The 21,787-nt window shown below is 50.5% G+C and overlaps 3 protein-coding genes across 3 annotated transcripts; 2 read left to right on the top strand and 1 right to left on the bottom strand.

Moving 5' to 3' along the window:
- Positions 1 to 1,821: 1,821 nt before the first annotated feature.
- LRRC52 (leucine rich repeat containing 52) lies at positions 1,822 to 5,204 on the top strand (the record flags this gene model as incomplete). The annotated part of the gene is made up of 2 exons (XM_082054214.1): positions 1,822 to 2,446; positions 4,936 to 5,204. The coding sequence occupies 2 exons, from the start codon at positions 1,822 to 1,824 to the stop codon at positions 5,202 to 5,204; spliced, it is 894 nt and encodes a 297-aa protein (XP_081910340.1).
- A 1,295-nt stretch (positions 5,205 to 6,499) lies between these two features.
- On the top strand, positions 6,500 to 12,301 carry MGST3 (microsomal glutathione S-transferase 3). The gene is made up of 6 exons (XM_082052859.1): positions 6,500 to 6,583; positions 8,803 to 8,926; positions 10,019 to 10,092; positions 10,710 to 10,767; positions 11,863 to 11,935; positions 12,086 to 12,301. Exons 2-6 carry the CDS (start codon positions 8,810 to 8,812, stop codon positions 12,211 to 12,213), a joined length of 450 nt encoding a protein of 149 aa, XP_081908985.1. The 5' UTR covers positions 6,500 to 6,583; positions 8,803 to 8,809; the 3' UTR covers positions 12,214 to 12,301.
- A 212-nt stretch (positions 12,302 to 12,513) lies between these two features.
- On the bottom strand, positions 12,514 to 20,346 carry ALDH9A1 (aldehyde dehydrogenase 9 family member A1). Its single transcript, XM_082053386.1, has 11 exons — positions 20,101 to 20,346; positions 19,412 to 19,557; positions 18,159 to 18,288; positions 17,699 to 17,833; positions 17,004 to 17,200; positions 16,084 to 16,224; positions 15,358 to 15,546; positions 14,208 to 14,295; positions 13,689 to 13,830; positions 13,029 to 13,141; positions 12,514 to 12,918 (listed from the first exon to the last, which is right to left on the bottom strand). The coding sequence occupies exons 1-11, from the start codon at positions 20,279 to 20,281 to the stop codon at positions 12,824 to 12,826; spliced, it is 1,557 nt and encodes a 518-aa protein (XP_081909512.1). The 5' UTR covers positions 20,282 to 20,346; the 3' UTR covers positions 12,514 to 12,823.
- Between the last annotated feature and the right edge of the window lie 1,441 nt (positions 20,347 to 21,787).

Below are 21,787 nucleotides of genomic sequence, written 5' to 3'. Positions count from 1 at the left end.
ACATCAAGACCCAGTCCAATAGCAAAATTTCCTTTGCTCCCCATTGGACCCTTTTTCTCTGACTCCACAGGGGCCTTTGTTTTGTTCAGTTGTAGACATTGGTTTTGGTCCATATCCTTGAAGGTGCCGTTTTGTCTGGATAAATTCTTTCTTCTTGGTGAAGTGCAAAAATAGACCCTGCTTTCCAGATGTCTGTGATGTCTCCATGTTAGCCTTGGATCATTGTTTTCCCAGTCAGTCCTATTTTTCCCAGCAAAATGCAAGCTAGACTTTACCTTGCAGGCGTTTAGTGTAGTCTGCAGTTACTTTTGGTAAATACAAGTAGGACCTTACAGCTTAAAACAGGGGAGGGTAGGGATATGGTGTCAAGTGCATCCATTTAGGGGGGAGAGCGAGGGCTGGGGGGTGGGGGATGCCTCTTCAGACATGAGTGTGGTGTGTTTGCTATAACACTATAACTATTATTGAAAAAACATCTTCTTTAACCTCTTAGTCCAGGCCCATATCTGTAAAACCTATCAGTTGTCAATGGCTAATAAAGAGAGGCTCTGCACTCCTTCCTCAACACGATCTCTGCCTCTGTGTGCATCTTAGTCTGCGTCCCAGTGCGCGTCGTTCCTCATCACCACGAAGTCCCTGAACAATATCAGTCACAGAATAGTTAGGCTTGGAAGGGACCTCTGGAAATCATCTCGTCCCCCTTGGCTGCCTTGTCCTGTGTCCTGCAAGGAGACAAAGCCTCTCCAGTGCAGCACTGTGCTAACAATGAGATCAGACTGGGCGATATGGAGATATATGGCTTTGACTACGATTACACATTAGCACAGTATTCTAATTGACTACACTCTAGGATTTTCAACACGGCCAGAGATATCCTCATAGAATAATACAAGTATCCAGAAGGGCTTTGAAAGTATGACTACGTCCCAGGGTTTGCCATACACAGACTCCACTATGATGTACAAAAGAGTCTTCTGATGAAGATCGATGCTTTTGATTTGGTCCAGCTGTGGACAGCAATAGAGGTCTCCAAACAGTGCCTGATGAGGACGTAATTGAACTCTACGGTGGTACGCAGCACATCCCCCTGTACCAGATGAGTGACTTCTATGGCAAGGGTCCTTCACTTAAGCAGTTTATGGACATTCTTTCTCTTCCTGAAATGACACTGCTCTCTTCAGTCACTGATCACTTCATAACTCATGGCATTGAGTTTGACCAGCTGCATCTTTACGAGGATATATCTGATGCAATTAGAGACGTACATGTCAAAGGAGCGATGCGCAAATGGACTGAAAAAGATCTGGAACAGTGTATTCTGCATGGGGACGAAATCTATGCTGTGCTAAATCACCTGGTGAACCACAAGAAGAAACTCTTCCTCTTCTGCTTAACCAGTACGAGTGACCACCTCTTGCATTTTTACACCGTTTGTGACAAAATTTGCACTGTTCACACCTGCCCTGTGCATTTTGGGTGCTCACACCCCATGCACACCTTTGCTGTGCCTCCACTCAGCCGAGAGCAACACCACGTGAGGCCAGGGCACCATGCCCAAAGCCGAGCGGCTTTTGCAAGCCATTGACATCACCCAGGTGTCACCTGGCACCCAGCGCGACATGGAGATGCTGCAGCCACCATTCTGCACTTGCCGATGTACAAACTGGGCTCAGTTTCCAGCTGGGCGCGCTGCCAAGGAGTCAGGTGAGACTCGGACACAAAGTGCTTCTTGACAGCCTAGCAGCCGGACACCTCCTCAGCATGGCCGTGACAGTAATGCAGCTTCCATAGGGCTGCTGGCAGCCGGGAAGGTGTTAGACGATGTCTCCTTCAGGTAAACCACGGCCCCTGAGCCTCATGTTTCTTCTGGGGATGGGGATGGCGTCGGAGAGGAACAACTGCCCGAGCAGGTGTAGCTGTCAGTACCTGGAGGTGAACTGCACAGGACAACAGCTGCAGGAGTTCCCTGCAGCCATCCCACTGGACACCAGGCAGCTGATTCTGGCAGCGAACAACGTCTCGTACCTGCCGCCTGTGGAACTGAGCTTCTTGTCTGATCTGATCTATCTGGACTGCAGGAAGAACCTCTTGGGGGATGACCTGGATTTTGCTTTCATCGGTGTGGCCAAGCTGGTCTATCTGGACCTCAGCTTCAACAACCTCACGCAAGTCACCTTCAGCACCTTCTCACACCTCCTCAGCCTGGTGGTGCTGAAGATCTCAGACAATCCCAACCTTGTGGCCATCGAGAAGGATGCTTTCGCCAACAACACCTGGCTGAGGCACCTGGATGTGAGCCGGACGGGCTTAACATTCCTGGACACCAGCACTGTCCGGGATCTGCCCAACCTGAGGTTTCTGGGGCTCAGTGACAACCTGTGGCACTGCAACTGTTCCTTTTTGGACTTCATCACCTGGATGACAGAGAGCAACGTTCATTTCCCAGGTGAGGGCTGTGCGAAAGGACCTCTCTCCTCCCTACTCCTGCAGATCTGTGTAGAACAGAGAGGGCCTTCTGTTCTCTTTTCCAAAACTGTGCTGAGGCATGTTGACTGTGGGGCCCGTCTTCTGCTGTTGCAAAAACACAGATCGGAGCAGCTGGGTTCTACCCACCCTCACACTTGCTCACATCCTCAGGACAGTCAGGGAAGCACAGCCTGTAGTGAGGACATTGCTGCAGCTCTGAAACACCTTGCTCCAGCCTCAGGAGGTGTCCCTGTGCCCACAGCCCCCCATGGCTGCAGCACCAAGAACAAGGAGCCCAACGTGGCTCTAGGGAGATCTGCACTGGGAAAGCTGCTCCTGCTCTGAATTTCCTGCTTTATCTCTATCTGCTCTGATCGTTTGGTGCTGCTGCAGCACCAGCATGTCTGTAACGATCAGTTAATGCCCTTCTCTCTGTGAAAATGCTCTCCCACCTCCATTCTGACCTGCTTGGGGCAGCCTCTCCAGCCATGAGCACTCTGCCATTTTGCCAGTGTCCCCATCACCTCGAACACCTCCCGCTGGCCTCTTCCCGCACAACCTGCTGGCAAGCAGACCTCATTCCTGCAACCTCCACAGCGGTCCTGCTCAGTGCTGAAAACAAACCTGGGTTGAAAGCCTGGCAGCTCCTCTTCTGCTCTCATGTCTCACTGACAGGGGCTCCAGGAGAGTTTAGCCGCCGACTTCTGTGGGGCTGTGATCACACCCTGCTCTCCACCGAACCATTTCCATACATGAAGATTGTACACAGTGAGCTTTTTCTTAAGAGCAGAGCAGCTGTTGTGCTAGGACACATAAAAATTACAAATCCTGCAACTTCCAGCCATTATGGTCCTCCTCAGCCCTCAGAGCAGGTACATTTGACTGATTTTCTGTCAGACTGTGACTTAATGCTCAGAAATTGGCAAAAGACCTTTGCTGTTCTCATGGGAGCTCTGGTTTGGGTCCCAGCTGATATTTCATGGTCAAGGTGAAACAGAGTATTAGCTGCGCTCAGAAAAGCAGCCGTACCCTTACGGCTGGGAGGCTCCGTATGTTCCCACTCTTCTGCCAGCACCCCAGAGCAAATTTGCTCTAAGTTTTCCAATACAAGAAATGCAATGCAGGTGAGCGCTGAGTCCCACAGGCTGCAGCAGCATACTGGATCTCCAGGACTTCTTTCCTTACAGCACATTGGCTCCCCAAATCAGCTGTTTCCCATGATATTGAGAGATTCTAGAACTGGGCGATGGACACTGAGTGTTCATGAGGCAGGGTAATCACCAGCTCCCTTTCCCAGAAAAGCGCTGGTCCCAAGGGCAAAGGTTTATTTTGCAGCTGCAGCACATGAACGTGGTTTTCCAAACTGAAAAGGAACACAGCACAGCACATACTAATCAAGGAAGTTTGGTGTCCATCAAAGAAGAAAGGGGCACAAAAGAGCCCAGAGGAGAAAAGGGAAGGGCAGATGGAAGCTGGTGTTAGGACAGAACCAAATTAAGGGCATTTCTGTGTCTTATTAGATGTAGTAGCTCCCTAGAGAGAGTAAAGATTTTTATTTTCCTCATAGATGTTACGAGCAGTACTGTTCTTAGCAGTAACATTGGATTTAGCACACTGAACCCTGGAACGAGAGAATAAATCTCACTGCGGGCAATTTGAGAGGGCAGGAGTAGGAAAGGAAGGGGCAGCAAAGTCCAGGGGTACGAGCGTGGCTCCCTGCACCATGCTCTGGCAAACAGGAAAGCCAAAGAAACCAGGGAGGCTGTGGAGCTGCTCTGCTTCCCTGCTGTGTTGGGCTTTGCTGTGTCCTGGAGAGATGCCCACAGGAGAGAGTTATACTTGGGACGATGAGATATCGCCATGAACAACCACTGCAGCTATATCACTCAGTAATATATCATATAATGTAATGTAATATAATATAATAAAAATCCCCTGTATCTTGGTCGTCTCCCCTGCTGCCTTTCCATGAGGTCCATCCATCCAGTGCATGAAGTTGTGACCACCCTGTGTCTGGCACTGTAACTGTGCCTGGTCCAAGGAGTTCAAAACCTGCAGGAAAAGGAGAAAACTGTGCTGCTACAGACACCAAAAGGAGATGGTGCTTTTTACCGCGCTCAGCCTTTGCTACCTTCAGAGGGAAAAGCCAGCATCTGTTTTGTCATGGCATATATTACAATACAACAGGCTATAGTCATTATTTCAGTAGAACTGAATCACTGACGAGTTTCCTTTTCCTCTCTCGCAGAGCAGGTGAGGCTGTGCCTAACTGCAAAGCACTCCCATTGCCAAACTTGACTCCCTGGCAAGGGTTTGCCTGTCTGATTTTACCTAAGCCTAAAGGAGAGGGGTGTGAAGTCTGCAGACATTTTTCAGGAGTCTAGCAAACTCCTCCATCATTTTTATAGCAGGACTCCTGCTAATTAATGCTTAATAAAGGGAGTCTAGCTTCTGTTTATCCCTCCGCAGATGCCGACAACATCACCTGCTACACCCCAGCAGGGCTGCGAGCCCTGAAAATACCTGCAGTGGAGGCACAGCTCGACTTCAGCTGCCTGACTCAGCTGTACAAGCAAGACTACATTTTTCTGTGCCTCATTGGCTTCTGCATATTCTTTGCTGGCACTGTGGCAGCCTGGCTGGCCGGCATCTGTGCTGTCATCTATGAAGTCCACACTTTGAAGAGGGAAGAGGAGAAGGAAGAGGAGGAGGAGGAGGAGGAAGACACAGTCACTTAGGATCAGCCCTACAAATCCTTCTGGACTCCCATCGTGGGAACTGAAAGCAAGCCCTTCCTGCCTGATTTCCCACATGATGTCCTGCTCTAGATGCTATTTTTTTGAAGTGAAATAAAACTGCAATAGAAGAAAGAGTCTCTGTGCTCCAGTTTCACTCACTGTGCTACCTCCACTTGTCTTCTTCCACTGGGACTTAGGACACTGGCAAAATATTCATTTAGGGAGGGCTGGCATAAGAGGTGTGCACAGTGCCAGGTATTTATGCTCCTGCTTTATGAGACCACAGAAAATCAGGGCCGTAGGGTCAGGCTCAAAGAGGTATGACTCAGGTCATGGGAAAAGCCCCAGCACTCTGCTGTAGCCAGGGGTTCACCCAGCCCTTTCTGGCCAGAAAGCCCAGCAGAGCTTCTTGGGTACAGCCCACATAGTTCACTGGAGCCCCTGGGTGTGCCAGGTGCACCTTGTCCCCCACCCCCACCTTAAAAGCACCAGAACTTTCTGCAACGCAGGGAATCCAAGAGCTTTCTGCTGTCAACAGGCAGGTATGTGAGCAAAGAGATTAAACCCAAGACTCCTAGGGGCCTGGGATCCCTCTGGGTCTTGCTTTTTTCCCCATTACACTGGTGACAGCAAAAGACACCATCTGTCCCCCTACAACTTCCTGTAATCCTGCCGGTTTGTGAACATTGACAGAACTGGAAAGTCCAGCTCCAGTTCTGCATCACATATCCCTAAAGCTGGGGGTTTTAAAATGTGAAAAATGTTGCTTACACACACTCCAACTATTCTTGGAAATGGTATGTGCTTTGGTGCCACAGTCCTGGGGTTGCATATACAGACCAGAATAAAGGGAGATGTGAATAAGATCCTTCATCTCACTAACACTGGTAATTGCCAAGAGAAGTATCTGCTTACATGACCGCATACAGCAACTCCACGTGTGAAACAGTGGCTTGCGGATCCCATACTAGCAGGACCTGCTGCGACAAATGGGAGAAGTGGCAGAAGATTTCAGCAAGCATGGTGCAAATTACCGTGCTGTCCTAGAGCCGTTAAACTGTAGGTTGTGAATCAAAGCTGAAATCTTTGTATAATTTCTATGACAAAAATGGTTAAGAGCGGACACGGCGGTGCACTTTGCTAAGGATATATATGTGCTGGGACACATATGGAGAGCTACCGGGTAGGACAGACACCTCCTGTGCAACTCCCCGCGCGTCCTGGAACACACCATTTTGGCAAACCCCGCTGCAGATCTAGAAGAATCCGTGCCAGAACACCGCCCGTCCCCCGAGCCCCGCCTGCGGGCGGTGCCGCGGGCAGAGCCGGCCCCGCTCCCGCTCCGCTCCGCTCCGTGCTGGGCTGCGCCGCGCCGGACGGTGAGTGCGGGCCGGGGACCCCCGCTGGACCCCCCGGGGCCGGGGAGGGGGCACGGGCGGAGCGGATGCATGCTTGTGCTGATTAGCGTGATGATAATGAAAATAGAACGAGCGCGGTCACCCTCCTCCTTGACTTCCCGTTTATCCCTCTGAGTGCGAGGAAGTGCCTGTAGGACGAGTTTAGGCCGAGTCTGGCCCCACGGGGAGTTCTGCCTTTGTGGCTGAGCCTGCCCGCTCGCCTGGTGACAGAGGGGACAAAAGACTCCCTTGGCTTGAAACCCTGAGCTTGTATCTGGTAGCTCAAGATTCCAGCCACGGTGGTAGAGAAGTTCTATTCCCTAAAAATTCCCTGCACAAGGAGACTTAATCGGCTTTGCTGATTCATAATAACTGCAGCATTAGGGCAGACTTGGTAAGAACCCTTACTCTGGAGCAAAAGCACCCCCGTGCAGCTCTTTTCTCCCAGTCTGTGCTGTGTCATGCTCCACAATGTCTTAGCTGTGTAACTCCTGCTTGAAACATCGCTGCGTGGAAGATACAAATCCAGCCCTGTGCAGAGTGGCGGTGCTTGTCAGCAAAGTCCTTGCAGCTGCAGACAAAGGTTGCAGAAAAGCACAGGCCACCAGGATCCAGAAGCAGCTGCCCAGCGTGCGGTCCGAGAGAGACCGAGTGTCCATGGGCTCCAGATTGATAGAGCAAAGGCTCACGGTAGAGTTTTACACCGGTAGCGTAAGAGTAGGAGCTTTGTAATACACCTGGCCTAGTGCTTTGCTGTGAATGAACTGTGCTCTTTGCTGCTGAGATAAAACCCCAGGTTATAACTTGTTATCGTGAAGATAAAATGCCGCGTCCTTGCTGACAGGTGGGGTTCTCCACCCACCTTATAATTTGAAGAGGGAAATGTGACCATCAGCCTGCTCCATGCACCAGGAATGTGTTGTATTTTCAGTGTTTCATCTGTCAGGCACTAACGTCTGCTACTTGTGGGTGTAGCTGCCGTTTCTACTTTACTTGAGATTTCCAATGGTCTTACAATTGTTCACCAAACTTCACATGGACAAAGCCAGGTGATATTTTCACCTCACTCCATCAATAATAATCCCTTTGCAAATGAGAAATAAAAGCCTGTGGTCCCTGAAGGTCCCTTGTGAGAGGTGCTGCTGCAATAGGAAGGCTGTTCGCACTGGTTCTGATGCGGCCTGTTTTCCCCCGCACTGACAGATTGTGTTGGTGGGACCGTGCAGGACACACCAAAACCTTGCTACATTGTGGAGGCACCAGATGGAGGGAGGCATCAGCTGGGGTCTGGTTTGTGGAGGGAATCGGCTCAGTGGTGGTGAGAGGTCTCTGGGATGTGTCACGCAACGCCATCTTGGGTGTTGCAGACAACAGACCTTTGAGGTTTGGGATTGTGAGAGAGGACTGGTGTCAAATCACAAGGGCCCTTGTCCTCACTTGCAGGTTGCGGGGCAGCACGGCAGAGCCTGCTGGATGCACCTTCTGCCCGTGCTTTCCTCTCAGGCCTGTGCAAGGAAGCCAGAACCGTTGAATACAACCACACAGGCCCCGGTGTCCCCTGGCCAGCAGCCTTGCTGGTGCAGGCATTGGTAGGTGCCAGCAGCCGCATGTTGCTGCGGCTGATCACTGACTTGTGACTCTGAGAGGGTTCCTTGAAGCCGCAGCATTGCTCGTCTTGCCAGTGCCTTTTTGCTGAAAAGGTTTGGTTATTATTGCAGTTGTTGTGGTGATTTTTATTGCTATTTTCTGTAAGGATGACGTTAGCGGTTCAAACTGTCACATAGCCCAGCTCCTTTCAGCTTTGGGTATTTCTGAGCCAGTTCTAGCTTGTCTGTATTATAATTCCCAGTTTACCTCTCATTCTCAGAGCTTGCCCAGCTTCCCCTTGAGTATATGAAAACTGCCCGCACTCAGAGCACCTCTCAGCAGGGAGTTCCACAGGTCTGTTTCCTCCTGCACGGAAAAAACCAAACTAGCAACCAATCTCTTATGGTTTGTTTTGAATCTATTTCCTGACTTCATTGATGGTTCTGAGTTCTGGTGTTGGAAGTGGCTGTAAACACTCAGTTTCCGTCCACCCCTCCCATGCTTGGAGGGCTTGGGTCCGTGCCCAGCAACTCTTCCACACACATCTGCATGGAGTGAGCTGCCACCTCTCCAGTCACACCCCGGAATAGTAATGGGCTCTCTGTTTCTGACAGCACCGAGATGGCTGTTCTCTCCAAGGAGTATGGCTACGTCATCCTGACGGGGGCTGCCAGCTTCGTCCTGGTCACACACCTCGCGGTCAATGTGGCCAAGGCCCGCAAGAAGTACAATGTGGATGTAAGTGCTCAGGGTGAGGGAGCGGGAAGATCAGAGCAGTTCTGTAGGGGGTGGTGCAGATGAGCTAGGTAACACCTTGCTTATTTTTGGGTGAACTGCTGACAGTTCCTGCCTTGCACACGTACACAGAAGGGATGGAGCTGGTGTTCTGACTCTCCAGATTGGAGCAGACGGCACAACAGAGCTCAGGGTTTGGCAGATTGGGCAGTTGGCACCGAGCTGAGATGGCTGAAAGCTTTGAGCTTGGAAACTATGATGAGGAAGAAACCACACAGCCCTTTTTCCTGCAGAGAAGGCTGATGCAGCACTGGGGACAAAGGGCAGTGGAACATAAGCAACAGGAGGGTTTCTCAAGCTCAGAGGGAGCACGTGAGCCCTATCACAAGCCATCTTTCAAAGTGACCTTCCCTCACATCTGTTGAGGAGCCCATGAGCTGGGCAGGGCTGTGGGCTGCATGGGGGTGGCCAGTCCTGCCTGTGAGTCAGAGCAAAGGCTCCTGTGCCACCCCGAATGCAAACACTCCTTTGCTCCTTTCCCACTCAGGGAAGTGTCAAAAAGGGGTGTGCTGCAGGCCCCGGGTGCCTGTTGGGGTCACGCCACTCCTACCACATGAAGTCAGGACGCACAGAGATTTCGGGCTGGGAGAAGCTCAGCTCTGCAGCGGTGAGGAGTGCAGCAGCCTCCCAGCCTGTTCTGGGTGATGTCCACCGCCAGCTCCCCAGAGGAGACATGGGACACATCCTCAGTAATGCTGCTTTGCTCTCACAGCCAGAGAGATGGGATTTAAACAGGGAGGTCACAGAGCACCTGCTTCTTTTCGAAGCAGGGCCACCTCCATGGTAGTCAGGTTGCTCAGGGAGTTCAGGAACTGGCTTGGGGCAAGCAGCAATTTCAACAAAGCAGGTGTGGGTCACAGGGCAGGAGACAGGCTCTGACTTGCCGATGCGAGTCAGCCTTGCAAGCACTGCTGCAGCGTGGGGTTCTGTGCGGAGAGGTGCTGCAGGGCACGCGCCTCACTGCTGGAAAACGCCAGGCTCCCCAGCTCAAACCACACTTGTTCACGTTCTGCTGCTGATTTATTTTTTTGGCAGTATCCAACCATGTACAGCACAGACCCTGAAAACGGGCGTATATTCAACTGCATCCAGCGTGCACACCAGAACACGTGAGTAATGCCTGTGAATGCAGACCTTGAAAACTTGTGGCTGCCACATGCTTGGGTTCAGGCTCAACGCTTGAGGAAAACACACGGCCACGTAACGCTTACAGTGAGGCCATGTGCTGGCTCCTTACCATACCTTAAACCATGAGACGGGGCTGTGAAGAAGCCTCTTCTTCCTTCCCCGTTGCCCGGCTCTTTGCCTCCGTGGGTGGATCTTAAGACACTGGAAGCCTTGTTTCCAGTAGAGTCTGTCTGGGGGCTGCTGATCTATTGTGCTGCCCAGATCTCCCTGGGGAGAGGCATTAAGTCCACCCAGCTACAATATCACATCAGAGTGGTGTTGGGAACAACTCCTCCTGGGTTAGTTAGCATTAGTACATAGCATTTAGCAGTGGCTTAAAGCACAAAACAAAACAGGTGATCATGGAGAGGGGCACACAGTGTGATGTCCCTAAGAGTCTGTGTGTGCTCAGATTCCCTCTTTCCTCCATCTCTGACCACAGCACCAAGCACAGAGACCCATAACAGTCAGACCCCAGCAGGGGATGCTTGCAGCTTCTGCAGTTTCCCCTTTGTAAGTAACTCCAGCTCAAACACAACCTCTTTGCTTTTATTTTCAGATTGGAAGTTTACCCCACCTTCCTGTTCTTCTTAGGCACCAGTGGACTCTTCCACCCGGTAAGTGATGCTACGTTGCAGGTCTGTGAGACTCAACTCCGCTCTTGCTCCTTGACTTAGGGAGGGCAGGGGGCAGCAGGCCAAGCTAGCCCACCTAGAAGCCAAGTTGGCTAGCAGCAGACTGCTTCACAGCTGTGTCCCTTCTGAAAATGTAGTTTTGGAAGGTCTTGTACAGGGGACCCACAAGTATTTAATAAACTCATTACTCCTGCTTCAGCTTTAGACCCCTTTCCTTCTCCTAAGGGTGCCTTGTTGGATAAACTGAAGCATTTGCAGCCTCCACGCCATGAGTGGGAAGGGTCCCACCAACCCTGCCTGGTTCTTCCAAGCCCTGCAGGGTCCTGCTAGACAGGAACCATTTCCCCCGCTTCTAAGCTCACTTTCATGAGGAGTTTATCAGCTAAGAATAGACAGGGAACATGGTGATCTTCCCACTCACTTCCACCACCAAAGGAGGTGTGCAAAGGATCAAAAAAAGCCTGGAGCCATTTTAACTGAAAGATGTAGGCAACTTCACAAGGACACAGGTGTGTGGGAGAGGCCAAAACCAGGAGCTCGCTCTTTGCCACCAACAGAAAAATCGGGTCCTTATTGAATATTCCTTTTCAGAGTGAAGGAAGCAGCATAAGCAAATATGGCAAACTGGAGCAACGTTGCAGTAAGCTCTAAATTAAGAGGCAAGGTGGAAGTTTGTAACACCTCCAAGAAGAAAACCTGTACACCAGCTGGAGGCAGTGCAGAGGGGCCTGGGGCAACAGCTGCCTCCAGGATCCTTGCACTTGCTTTAGTGAACTAATTGGACAGTGGCTGAATGAGATTCAGCACCTGCTTGCTGTATGACTTAACAATTCCTTGCTTGGCAAGAGCTGTGCTACAAAACAGCAAAGCTCTGCAGCACATGGCATCCTGAAAATGGCTCCTCCTGTACAAAACTCACCCCAGGATGCTGCAGAAGTCACCAGCTCCCCAGTGTCCTCGCACAGGCAGGACCCATGCCGTAGCTGGTGGTTGTTTCTCTGAAGCAGGGCTGCTCTAACAGCTAAGCGCACAAAGCAGCAAGTCACCAAACCTTTAATGCTTCTCCTTTCTCTCTAGCGGATCGCCACAGGGCTGGGCATCACCTGGATCCTTGGGAGAATCCTCTATGCCCATGGCTACTATACAGGAGGTAGGTCTGTACCCTCCAGCACTCATAGTAGCACAAACTGAGGGCAGGTATTAGGGATTTGTCCCTAGTTCGTGCTTCCTGTAATTTTCAGGATGCAATAGTCCTTCAGCAATGGGCTGCTGACCTGACAAAACATGTTTTTTTTTCCAGATCCAAAAAACCGAAGGAGAGGGGCCATGGGTTCCGCTGCACTGATTGGGCTGGTGGGCACAGGCGTGTATTCGGCTTGTCAGCACCTTGGCTGGATCTGCCATCAGAATGGCTGCCGGGGAAACTAAAGGGGTTTGTGTTTGTTTTCTTCTAGAACATTTCATTTCCTTGTTCTGTTTTCTCCACATTCAATAAAATGAAGTTGTTGATTCTGTATTTTCATTCTAAAGTTAGAGGGTTTTCTCAAGAAGCTTTGCAGAACGCTAGAACAAGTGTGGTTTTGTAGGACTACGGAAACCTGCCCTGCAGGCCGAGATGCCTGAGCTTTTATGATTTTAGTGACTGAAAAGCCATCTTGCAACCTGTTTAACCCACACAGCAGCAGCCCTATTTCTGCACCCCTCAATTCATGTCACTCTGAGATAAAATGTTCCAAACAGAGTTAGTGTTTATTTGCTAAAAAAAGATGTAGGCAAACATTATAACAAAGCAACAACTTTAAAAGAACAGTAGGCCTATAGTAAGGATGTCAAATAGTTTTCACTCAAGAGAGGCAGCGCTCTATCTTATGCTTGAGCTTGCTACCACTCCAGTTGTGCTCCCTACTCTGCTGCTCCAGCTACGCTCCCCTCCCAGGCACTTTGAATTTTAGAGCATGTTATCGCTGTGCAAATGATCCACATCTCTGGCTGACAGGCAAGAACTGGCTGGTGGTTCCTTGAGCAGGCCCCAGAGCCACTAAAACACAGATTCCACATCACCCATCTCCACGCAGACAGTCTTCAGCTGCGAGTAGTACTCTATGGCTGCGCGCCCGTTCTCTCTGCCAAATCCTGCAGGGACAAGCCAGAAGTGAGAACGCAGCCCCAGGCAGTGCCACGCACCGCTCGTGCCCTCTGTAACTGTCACATAGTCCTACCAGGGAGGGTCAAACAGAGCTCACCTGATGCCTTGTATCCTCCGAAAGGCAGCTCCACAGGGCTGATGTTGTAGTTGTTAATGAAGCACATCCCAGCCTTGAGAGCAGCTACTACCCTGTGAGCCTTCTGGATATCCCTGCAGGAAAAGGACAGTTCAGCTGGATGCCTTCCCATTCATCCCCTGCCAGCTGACAGCCCACCAGAGAAAGGCCAGCAGGTTACAGTGGTTTTTGGAGCCTGACCTGTCCTACTCTGTCTCTGCCTGCTCAAAGGATGTAGCACCTATTCCCAAGGACACTCAAAACCACATTGGATTTGAGAGGGCAGGACAAGGACACCAGACTCTGGCAAGTGGCCAACAGCCATCTTTGCATGCTTGCAGCAGCACAGCAGGCTCCTGGTAGACGTCTCCTGGAGATGCAGGAAGGCAGGCAGCAAGCCAAGCACAGGCTGGAAGGAGTCTGAAGGACAGCTGGGCCCACCTAACCCCTCAGGAAAAACTAGGAGGAGATGTGCAGTCATGTACAAAGTTCCCTTTCGGCAATCCCTTGCTCCAGCTTGCCTGGAAGAGGATATCTGTGCCCATGCCAGGCATGGCAAGAGGAGCATCAAGCTGCTGCAGTATTTCCCTTCTCCTCTCCTCCCTAGACCACTTCCACAGCAGCCACGCTACCCAGTCATACCTTGTGAAGACGCCACCTGCCAGGCCAAATTTGGTGTTGTTGGCTCTCTCCACAACCTCCTGCTCCGTGTCAAAGGGCAGAATGGACATGACAGGCCCGAAGATCTCTTCCTTCACGCACGTCATGTCATCCCTGCAGTTCCCTGGAAGCATGGCAGAGTTCATGTGCTTCAGGAGGAAGAGGGAGCAGAAAAGCCTGTGCATTCAGCAACCCACGCAGCTTCCAAGACAGCACTCAGCACTGCACAGCCCCCCCCAGCCCACCTAGAAGAGGAGCAAGTCCCACCCTGCATCTCAAGGCAGCAAAGGCACTAACTGCCCGTGTCCCATCAGACCCTCCAACAGCAGAGATTTCTCTGGATGCAGTTCTGCGTCCCTCAGCTCTCTCTAATGCACCCATACACCCGTCCACACTGTGGATGCACACAGAGACAGGTTACACTGAACACAGCTTCCTCTAGAAAAAACTCAGCAACATCCATATAGAAGATGGCAGTACCATGAACAGGAAGGATCATACCTAACACACAGGGTCGCATGTAGTAGCCATTTTTCAGCTTTGGATCATCTGGTACATACAGGTCCCCACCACAGAGCACCTCTGCCCCCTGAAAAAGAGCCAAGCAGAGGGTGGGCAGGCACGTCTAGGGACATCTGCCCCTCTGCCGCAGCTCTGGCTGGACAAAACTCCCTGCTGGGTTTGCAGGCCTATCAGAAGAAACATGCCTGTGTCCTCCCTGGTGTCTCTGCATGTCAGGACTGCTGGTAGAGCATCACTGATACATCAGGTCCAGGGGGTGAGACCCACCCTAAAAATCCAAACAATGCTGCTTCGGGGTGTAAGTGCCACAGCAGCCACTGTAGGCTGGAGAAGCAGCTACAACTAGGAACAGATCCTCAGCATCACATTAACTTCCACATCTTCACATTGTGTCATTTCCCTCATTAGCAAGTCAATCAGTTCCTTAGCAAATCACCTGGTGAGAAACACCTACCTCCACAAAACACCCATTGCAGAGATGGGGATTTCTCTTCTCATTTCTCACATCTCCTTCCACATATCTTTTCCTATTTCCAAAACCTCATCTAGCCCTCTTGGTTTTCACTCAGTTCCCCTTCTACAGCCCATCCCCAAATAGGCTACAAGCTGCTCATACACCTAGTGCTGGCATTTAAAACACTTTTACACTACAACATGGAGAAAAAAAATTCCTGGGTAGATCTTACTGTTCTTACAGAGACTGTTTCCAGCTGCCTGTAAATTTGGCCACTGATCCTTAGAAAGCTCTTTCTGCAACCAACAAAACTGGAACCAAAATGAGAAAACAGCCAAATGTGCCAGGTGTCACCACAACTTTTAAGAGACATACCAGCTCAAATGTATGAATTCTCCTATTTCAAACACTGCCATGCTGGGTATCTCACAACCTCTAAAACTTGGCAACATCAGGATATGAAAAGTCACATCACCTTCAATGCTGTTTTAGAGACGTGCACTGGGTCACTTTTAATCTAGTCACCTATCAAGTGCACCTATCGAATAATTCAACCACAACATAAAAAGCAGCTTCACTGGGAAAGCATGGGGCAAGAAAAAAGCTGCCAGTCTGTTTGTCTAACGAGAGAGACAGACATTTCAGGGCAGGCACAAGGCAGCATCACAATCTCACCTGCTCCTTTGCCTGCTTGATAAAGCCCTGGACACGATCCAGGTGAGGCCGGTTGATAAGGGCTCCCATCCGTGTGTCTTCCAGAAGCGGGTCTCCAACTTTAATTTTCTGGGTGCGTTTCACCACCTCCTTTGTGAAGACATCCAGTATCTTCCTCTCCACAAACACCCGCGTGCCATTGCAGCACACCTGGGATACAGGACAGGCTGCTCAGAATAAGACACACAGCACTCGGCAGTCCTGCCCTGCTTGGGTGCTGCTAGGGAGGCTCTCCAAAAAGCCCCTGCACAGCTGCTAAAACACCTCACTTGTCCCTGGGGAAAAGGCAACCAGACTTACCTCGCTGCTCCCAGCTGCACTGAACAGTCTGTGCTGGACATAGTGGTACTGATGCCACCAGGTGGCAAAAACGCATCAAGTCACCAGCAGGAGAGACCTTGAGCAGCCTTTCCAGTTCCCAGAGATGACCCCAGTAAGCCAATTATAGCAACAGGATTACAGAAAACCTGCAGCACGTGTGGAGATCCCAAATTTGGGATGAACAGAGCCCCACAGGGCTGTGGCTCAGTGCACTGGACTGGAACGTGCTGCCTCAGGGAAAAGGGTGACAAGACGGGAGCTTCAGAGCACTCCTTACCATGCAAGGTCCCAGGCTGGCTCTGCCACCCCGTTCTCAAACCATCCCACCACAATGGGGCCCATTGCTCCTGCCCCACAGACACACACCTCACCCTGCGTGAGGAAGTTGGCCATGAGGGCTCCGTTCACAGCGTTCTCCAAGGCACAGTCCGAAAAGATTATAAGGGGGGATTTACCCCCCAGCTCCAGGGTGACTGGTTTGATCCCTTTAGCTGCCATCTCCATGATCTGAGGGAAACAAGGAGAGAAGAGACAAGTGACCCACTGGTAAATGGGAGGCTGGCAGAGCGAGACACCCAAGGGGAGAGTCCCCACAGGGCCCTTCACCAGCAACAGAAGCAGCATGAAGGGCAAGCTGGGTTTCCTAGTGTGTTTAGTTCAGACTGGGACAGTCTCAGAGGGTCTGTTTTCTTAAAAACAAAAGCAACAAAACCTAAGGAGTCATTTGCAGGAAGCTGTAACTGCATCTGTGTCACTGCATCCCACAGGTACACACATGCAAGGGGCAACAATTCCTCTCTTTCAAATCAGAGTTTATTTTTAAAAGTCTTTTTAGGGACTTGTAACTCTTTGAAGAATAAATTGAGAGTGAGAAATTCACAGAAACTAACCTCCTGCTTAAAAACAGGGGCTTGCATGGCACTAAATGGAACTGTTACCACCAGAAACACACATTTTCCCAGTGCTGCTCTGGTTTACATACCCTCCTCCCCACACAGATTTTTGGCAGCTCTGAGACTTCACTGCAACCAGGAACTAAATAAGTGAAGATGAAAAATTGCTCCTCTGAAAGGACTGAGTGCCCAAGCCCATGCCCAGCAGGCTTCCTGGAGCCCCAGTATAACCCTGGACATGCAAACTGCTTGCTCAGACCCACAAATGCCAACTCACACCCCATCTTTACAAGCCTCATGCACAAAAGCTCAAGGAGGCGTCAACATCCACGGCGCATGAGGAAGGCTGGCACTACAGACCCCTCGTGTCCCCGAGCACAAAGGTGCTTTTACCTTGATGCCAGTTGGCACGCTGCCAGTGAAAGAGATTTTGGCCACATCTGGGTGATGACAGAGGAACTGGCCCGTGGCCACTCCGCCCTGCACCACATTGAAGAGCCCCTTGGGCACACCAGCCTCTGTGTAGATCTCTGCCAACCTCACCACTGAAATGGGGGTGAAGGGAGAGGGCTTGTAGACCATCGCATTACCTAGAGGAACCCAGACAGAGGCAAGGTGCCGTTAACACCCAAACTGCTTTAGAAAAAACAAACAAACAACAACAGACAAAAAAAACCCCACCCCACACAATGGATTTGTCTCAATAGATCCCAGAAGATTTCCCCCAACAGAGGGGGAAACAATTTCAGCTGCAACCAGGGAAAGGGAGGAACTGCACCGTCCTGCTGGGAAGGGCTGGGGGAGATGGGGCTGCTGGTCCTGCACTGCAGACGTTCCCAGAGACGTTCCTCATCTGGTACAAAGCCAGGCGATTGGCCTGTTTCCCAACGCACTCCCTGCCCCTCTTAGCTTCTGCTGTGTTCCCACTTCCATTTCCTTTCCCTTCCTGCCACAGTAACAGACTGAAGTTTCTGCCAATCCTTCAACACCTCTTTCAAGGTAATCCTAGACTTCATCCCCCAAATGACTCTCCCCTACAGAATCATTTGACTTCAAAGAGAAGCTCGCGTGGGCAGAGTCTCCATTACCGCAAGCCAAGGCCGGGGCAGACTTCCAGCAGGCAATCTGGAACGGGTAATTCCAGGCTCCAATCCCAGCACACACCCCAAGGGGCTCTCTACGAGTGTACCCAAAGGATCCCCCAGGAAGTTGGATGTGTTCACCTGCAAAAAAAATAAAGCAGCAGTCAGAATGTAGAGGAGAGCAAAGCCCATTCCTGTCTTATAAGAGCTTCAGGGGCCAGACCTCACTTTGACTGGGAACAGAGACACACTGCTTTTACCCCGGCAAGCTCTCAGAAAGTAAGCGCACACAGAGCATGGCAGCGTTAGCTAGAGATCTCTGAAAACCCTTCCAGGATATTGAGAAAAAGGAGCAGTCCATCTCTTAGAGAAATCAGCAGCAAAGATGATCTCGGGCCATGGAAGTTATCATGGAGCGCAAATGGCAGGACAGAGAGTAAAAAGCAAACTCCAGTAATGTTCTCACCAGCTAGAGATCCTGCCAGTCCTGCGTAATACTCTAGGCACTGCCAGGATATGTCGATGTCCACTCTGGCTTCAAAGATGGACTTCCCATTGTTGATGGTTTCCAAGGTGGCAATTTCTTCTCTCTGCTCCTGTGAGAGGTGCAGGGCAGTGACAACGTGTTAGAGAATCCTGTAGTAGAACTCTACATGGAGACAGCTGCTTCCCAAGCACACAAGTCCCAAACAAGGCTCTGCCATCAGTAAGCCGGGCTCTGCCGTAAGAAATAATCATCTCCAACAGGTACAGTCCCAGTAGCTATTTATCCATTTCCCAGTGGCAACTGATCACAGGGGAATGTCAAACAGTCAGCTGCTGGCATCCACTACTAATCCAGTCTTGCTTAACATCCCTGTTTTTATCTAAAAGATGAGCAAACTTGAACCCAGAAGCCAGCTGGTAAACAATGATTAAAATTCACAGAACTAAACCGGGAGGAAAAGCAAACAGCAAGCTCAAAATGGAACCAGAGGACTTGGTGAAGGACAGACAAAGCAATGCAGCTGGGAAGCGTCCTTTAACAGACTATCTCCCAGGCAGAAATACTACCCTGCTGTGCAAGGCTGGCAGAAGCTTGGCAGAGTTTTCTCATCATATATACACACTGGGGAAAGGTCTGGTTTCTTACAAATCTGTTCCTCAACAGGGTTTAACTTTGATGTCCAACAACACGTTATCTCACAAAGTGGTCAGTGATTAAAACTAGCTTGTTTGTATAATCTCTCTCTCCCCCATGTGTATTATCTATGGTCTTATCTGATGTCTAAGATAAAAACCAGTATTCCCACTTTTTTTATTGCTACAGCAAGACACAGTCCAGTCATGTGACAACAGTGTCCAACAAGCTGAAAGTTCAGCAATGTGACAGTTATGCAATTTCAGCTTTGAAATTGTGTGCAGCGAAGCATAATCTTTGGACTCCTGAAAAGAATTACGAGCCCTGCAAGATCTCGACTGGGTGGCTTCAGTTTTACATCTTCTAACAGAATTAAGCAGAGAAGATACACACTGGCCTCAAATAAAGTGATAAGAACAAAGCCCTTGTCCAAAGCAACCTACTGTTTCTTCTGATCAAAGGTGGGTTTTAACTCCTGCATTCCTCCTGGAGCTCTGGAAGTCCTGCCATGAGCCCCCAGCAACCACATTAACCCATAAGAAAGCTGAGAGACAGAACCAGCCCCTCTCTAAAAGCAGGGGCGAGCTCCCACAACGTACCCGAATAATTCTGGCAGCCTCCAGCAGCACCCTGCTCCGCTCCATGCCAGACATCTGACTCCATACATTAAAGGCAGCTTTTGCACTCTGCACAGCCAGATCCACCTCCTTCTCCCCCGAGCAGAGCAGCTTGCTTATCACACGACCTGGGCACATTTTAAACGGGAAATAAATAAGAATCTCAGAAAAGGGGGCACAAAAGAACACGGTTTGTCTTGCATCAAACCCTAAAGACTTGAGTCCAGCCACCTATACCAGGCTACAGAACTTGACACTGTGGTTCCCACTCATTTGCAATTGGCTTTAGAAGAGGTGCTGCAGTTCGGCTGGTCTGAATTAAAAGATCTGTCGCTCTCCACAGTCTTGCTCTGGTTACTAATTACCTCCAATTGTTACAAAATGCCTCAGTTTTCCACTGCAGTGTGTTGTACTTTTACCACCAGCTCCAGGAGCCTGTTACACATTCCTTAGCATAGTTAAACGCTCTCCTTCTTAAGTTCTGCTGAAACCGAGGTATCTCAAAATAAATAAGAAGAAATGTTTAAATCGTGTCCTTTGCCAAGATATCGGGCACCGCTGGATGGTTCTGACTGAGAGTCAGAACTGATTTCTTACAGCTCTCAAGGAAGCACCTCCGCGCACCGGCCCCCGCCTCAGCACGGCCTCAGCACCCCGACCCGAGCGGGTACCTGTGGCCGGCTCGTACACGTCCTCCGTCGGGCCGCTGTCCACGGGCCGAACGCGGGCGCCCGCCCGGTAGTTGAGGGGCTGGTCGGTGGTGAAGGTGCCGGTCGCGCTGCTCATGGCGAGGCTGGGGCGGAGGGCGCAGAGTCGGGGCAGGAGGTTCGGCAGCTGGCAGCGCACCAGCATGTGCCGGGCCGGCGGAGGGAACGGATGGCGGGCCGGCGGAGGGAACGGATGGCAGCCCGTACCCCTTGGGAACTCCGCCTCCAGGCACCGCCTCCACCGGGGACTCGAACCTCTGGACCGCGGGCCCCACCCCGCGCCCAGGCTCCCCCTGGCGGCTCGGAGGTACCGAACAGTAGCGGGCTGCACGGAACTCTCCCAAAGCCATTAAGGTGCAGGCTGTCATTACACTTGATTAGATTTAGCCGTCTTAGTCGGATCCAGCAACCATACGCTGCAAAATAAACTACTTCAGCAGAGCTGATCCATGCAGGTAGATGCCCGGGATGTTTCTGGCTTTGCTGTGAGATCAGGCCCTTGAAATTAGAGAAGCTACACAAGGGAAAGAGGAATTGCAGGACCAGGGCTGCTCCCTGCAGAAGGTTGCAAGTCAAAAATGCACCCCAAAAGTGAGACAGCATCTGTATACACTAGATGCTTTCCTTCAGCTGTCAAACACTCAGCTTTGAGACACAAAGCATTGAATAGAGGTGCCATACTCATGATTTATCTTTTAATAATCCTATTAAAGTTCCCCACACTGATTAATGAGAATTCAATATTTAGTATTTAATATGATTAATGAGAATTAATTCAATATTTAGTACTTAATATGGTATTGCACATGCTCCATGCTGCCATAAGGTGTTTCAGATTTATCCCCTCACCATGCAACTGATCACAACTTCCCAGTAAGAGTTATCGCATGATAAACCTCTGGTCACAGATGCAAGAAATCAATAGTTCCTCTGGGTGCTGCCTAACTTGAGAGCAGCAGCAACATTTATTCACCCCTTTTAAACAATGTGAGCAGGCTCCAGCCAACAAGACTCAAACTGAGAATTATCTGGCAAAGCAGAAGACAGCGTAGAGAGCTTCCTGGCCGGAGAAGGAAGACTTTTAAAGATGCATACTGATCATCAGGCTGTTCAGCAGTAAACCAGGGACTATGAACAAAAATCTGCTGTCATAACCACTCTGGTAATAAAGGGCTCAGTAGCAGTGGCTGGCACCAGCAAAACTTGACAGCTTACTCAAGTTTGCAGGCCAGGTTTGCTTCCGTAATTGAGCAGATTCTATCTCAGCAAACAACTTCTACAAAAGCTGTATGATGCCACCAAAAAAAAGTCTCAGTGGGGCTGTATTCTGCCAGCAAGACGAAGGCTGACAGCGTATCCAGGAATACCTGCCACCTCCTAAGGTTGCCTGCCACAGGGGCAGGTTCCAGCACCTCCAATCACCTCAGCCAACGAAAAACCTCACCCTCCACGCTGCAAGTTTTGCAAAGGGAGAAGTCAGCGCACCTACTTGCTCAGCTCCCTACTACACAGGACTACAGCCAGTGCGTCTAAGGCAAGAGAGTCACTTCACAGTGTGGTTGCTCTGAATTTTCCAAATTGTCTACTTTGCAGATCTCACTCTTGCTGTCCAAGTTGATGTCCATGCCGCAGACTAAATCAACTGTACTAC

Source organism: Streptopelia decaocto, assembly GCF_964273445.1.
Source record: "Streptopelia decaocto genome assembly, chromosome: 5".
Lineage (NCBI taxonomy): Eukaryota > Metazoa > Chordata > Aves > Columbiformes > Columbidae > Streptopelia > Streptopelia decaocto.
Note: the sequence above shows the minus strand (reverse complement) of the source record. Positions and strands in the feature narration are given on the sequence as shown.

Excerpts from the sequence above, each read along its gene's own strand:
- MGST3 (XM_082052859.1), top strand. The coding sequence starts at position 8,810 with ATGGCTGTTCTCTCCAAGGAGTATGGCTACGTCATCCTGACGGGGGCT. Across the intron at positions 10,093-10,709 it reads CAGCGTGCACACCAGAACAC|ATTGGAAGTTTACCCCACCT; the intron begins GTGAGTAATGCC and ends TTTTATTTTCAG. Across the intron at positions 10,768-11,862 it reads CCAGTGGACTCTTCCACCCG|CGGATCGCCACAGGGCTGGG; the intron begins GTAAGTGATGCT and ends CTTTCTCTCTAG.
- ALDH9A1 (XM_082053386.1), bottom strand. The coding sequence starts at position 20,281 with ATGCTGGTGCGCTGCCAGCTGCCGAACCTCCTGCCCCGACTCTGCGCC. Across the intron at positions 16,225-17,003 it reads GCGTGCCAACTGGCATCAAG|ATCATGGAGATGGCAGCTAA; the intron begins GTAAAAGCACCT and ends TGTTTCCCTCAG. Across the intron at positions 14,296-15,357 it reads TCAAGCAGGCAAAGGAGCAG|GGGGCAGAGGTGCTCTGTGG; the intron begins GTGAGATTGTGA and ends GCTCTTTTTCAG.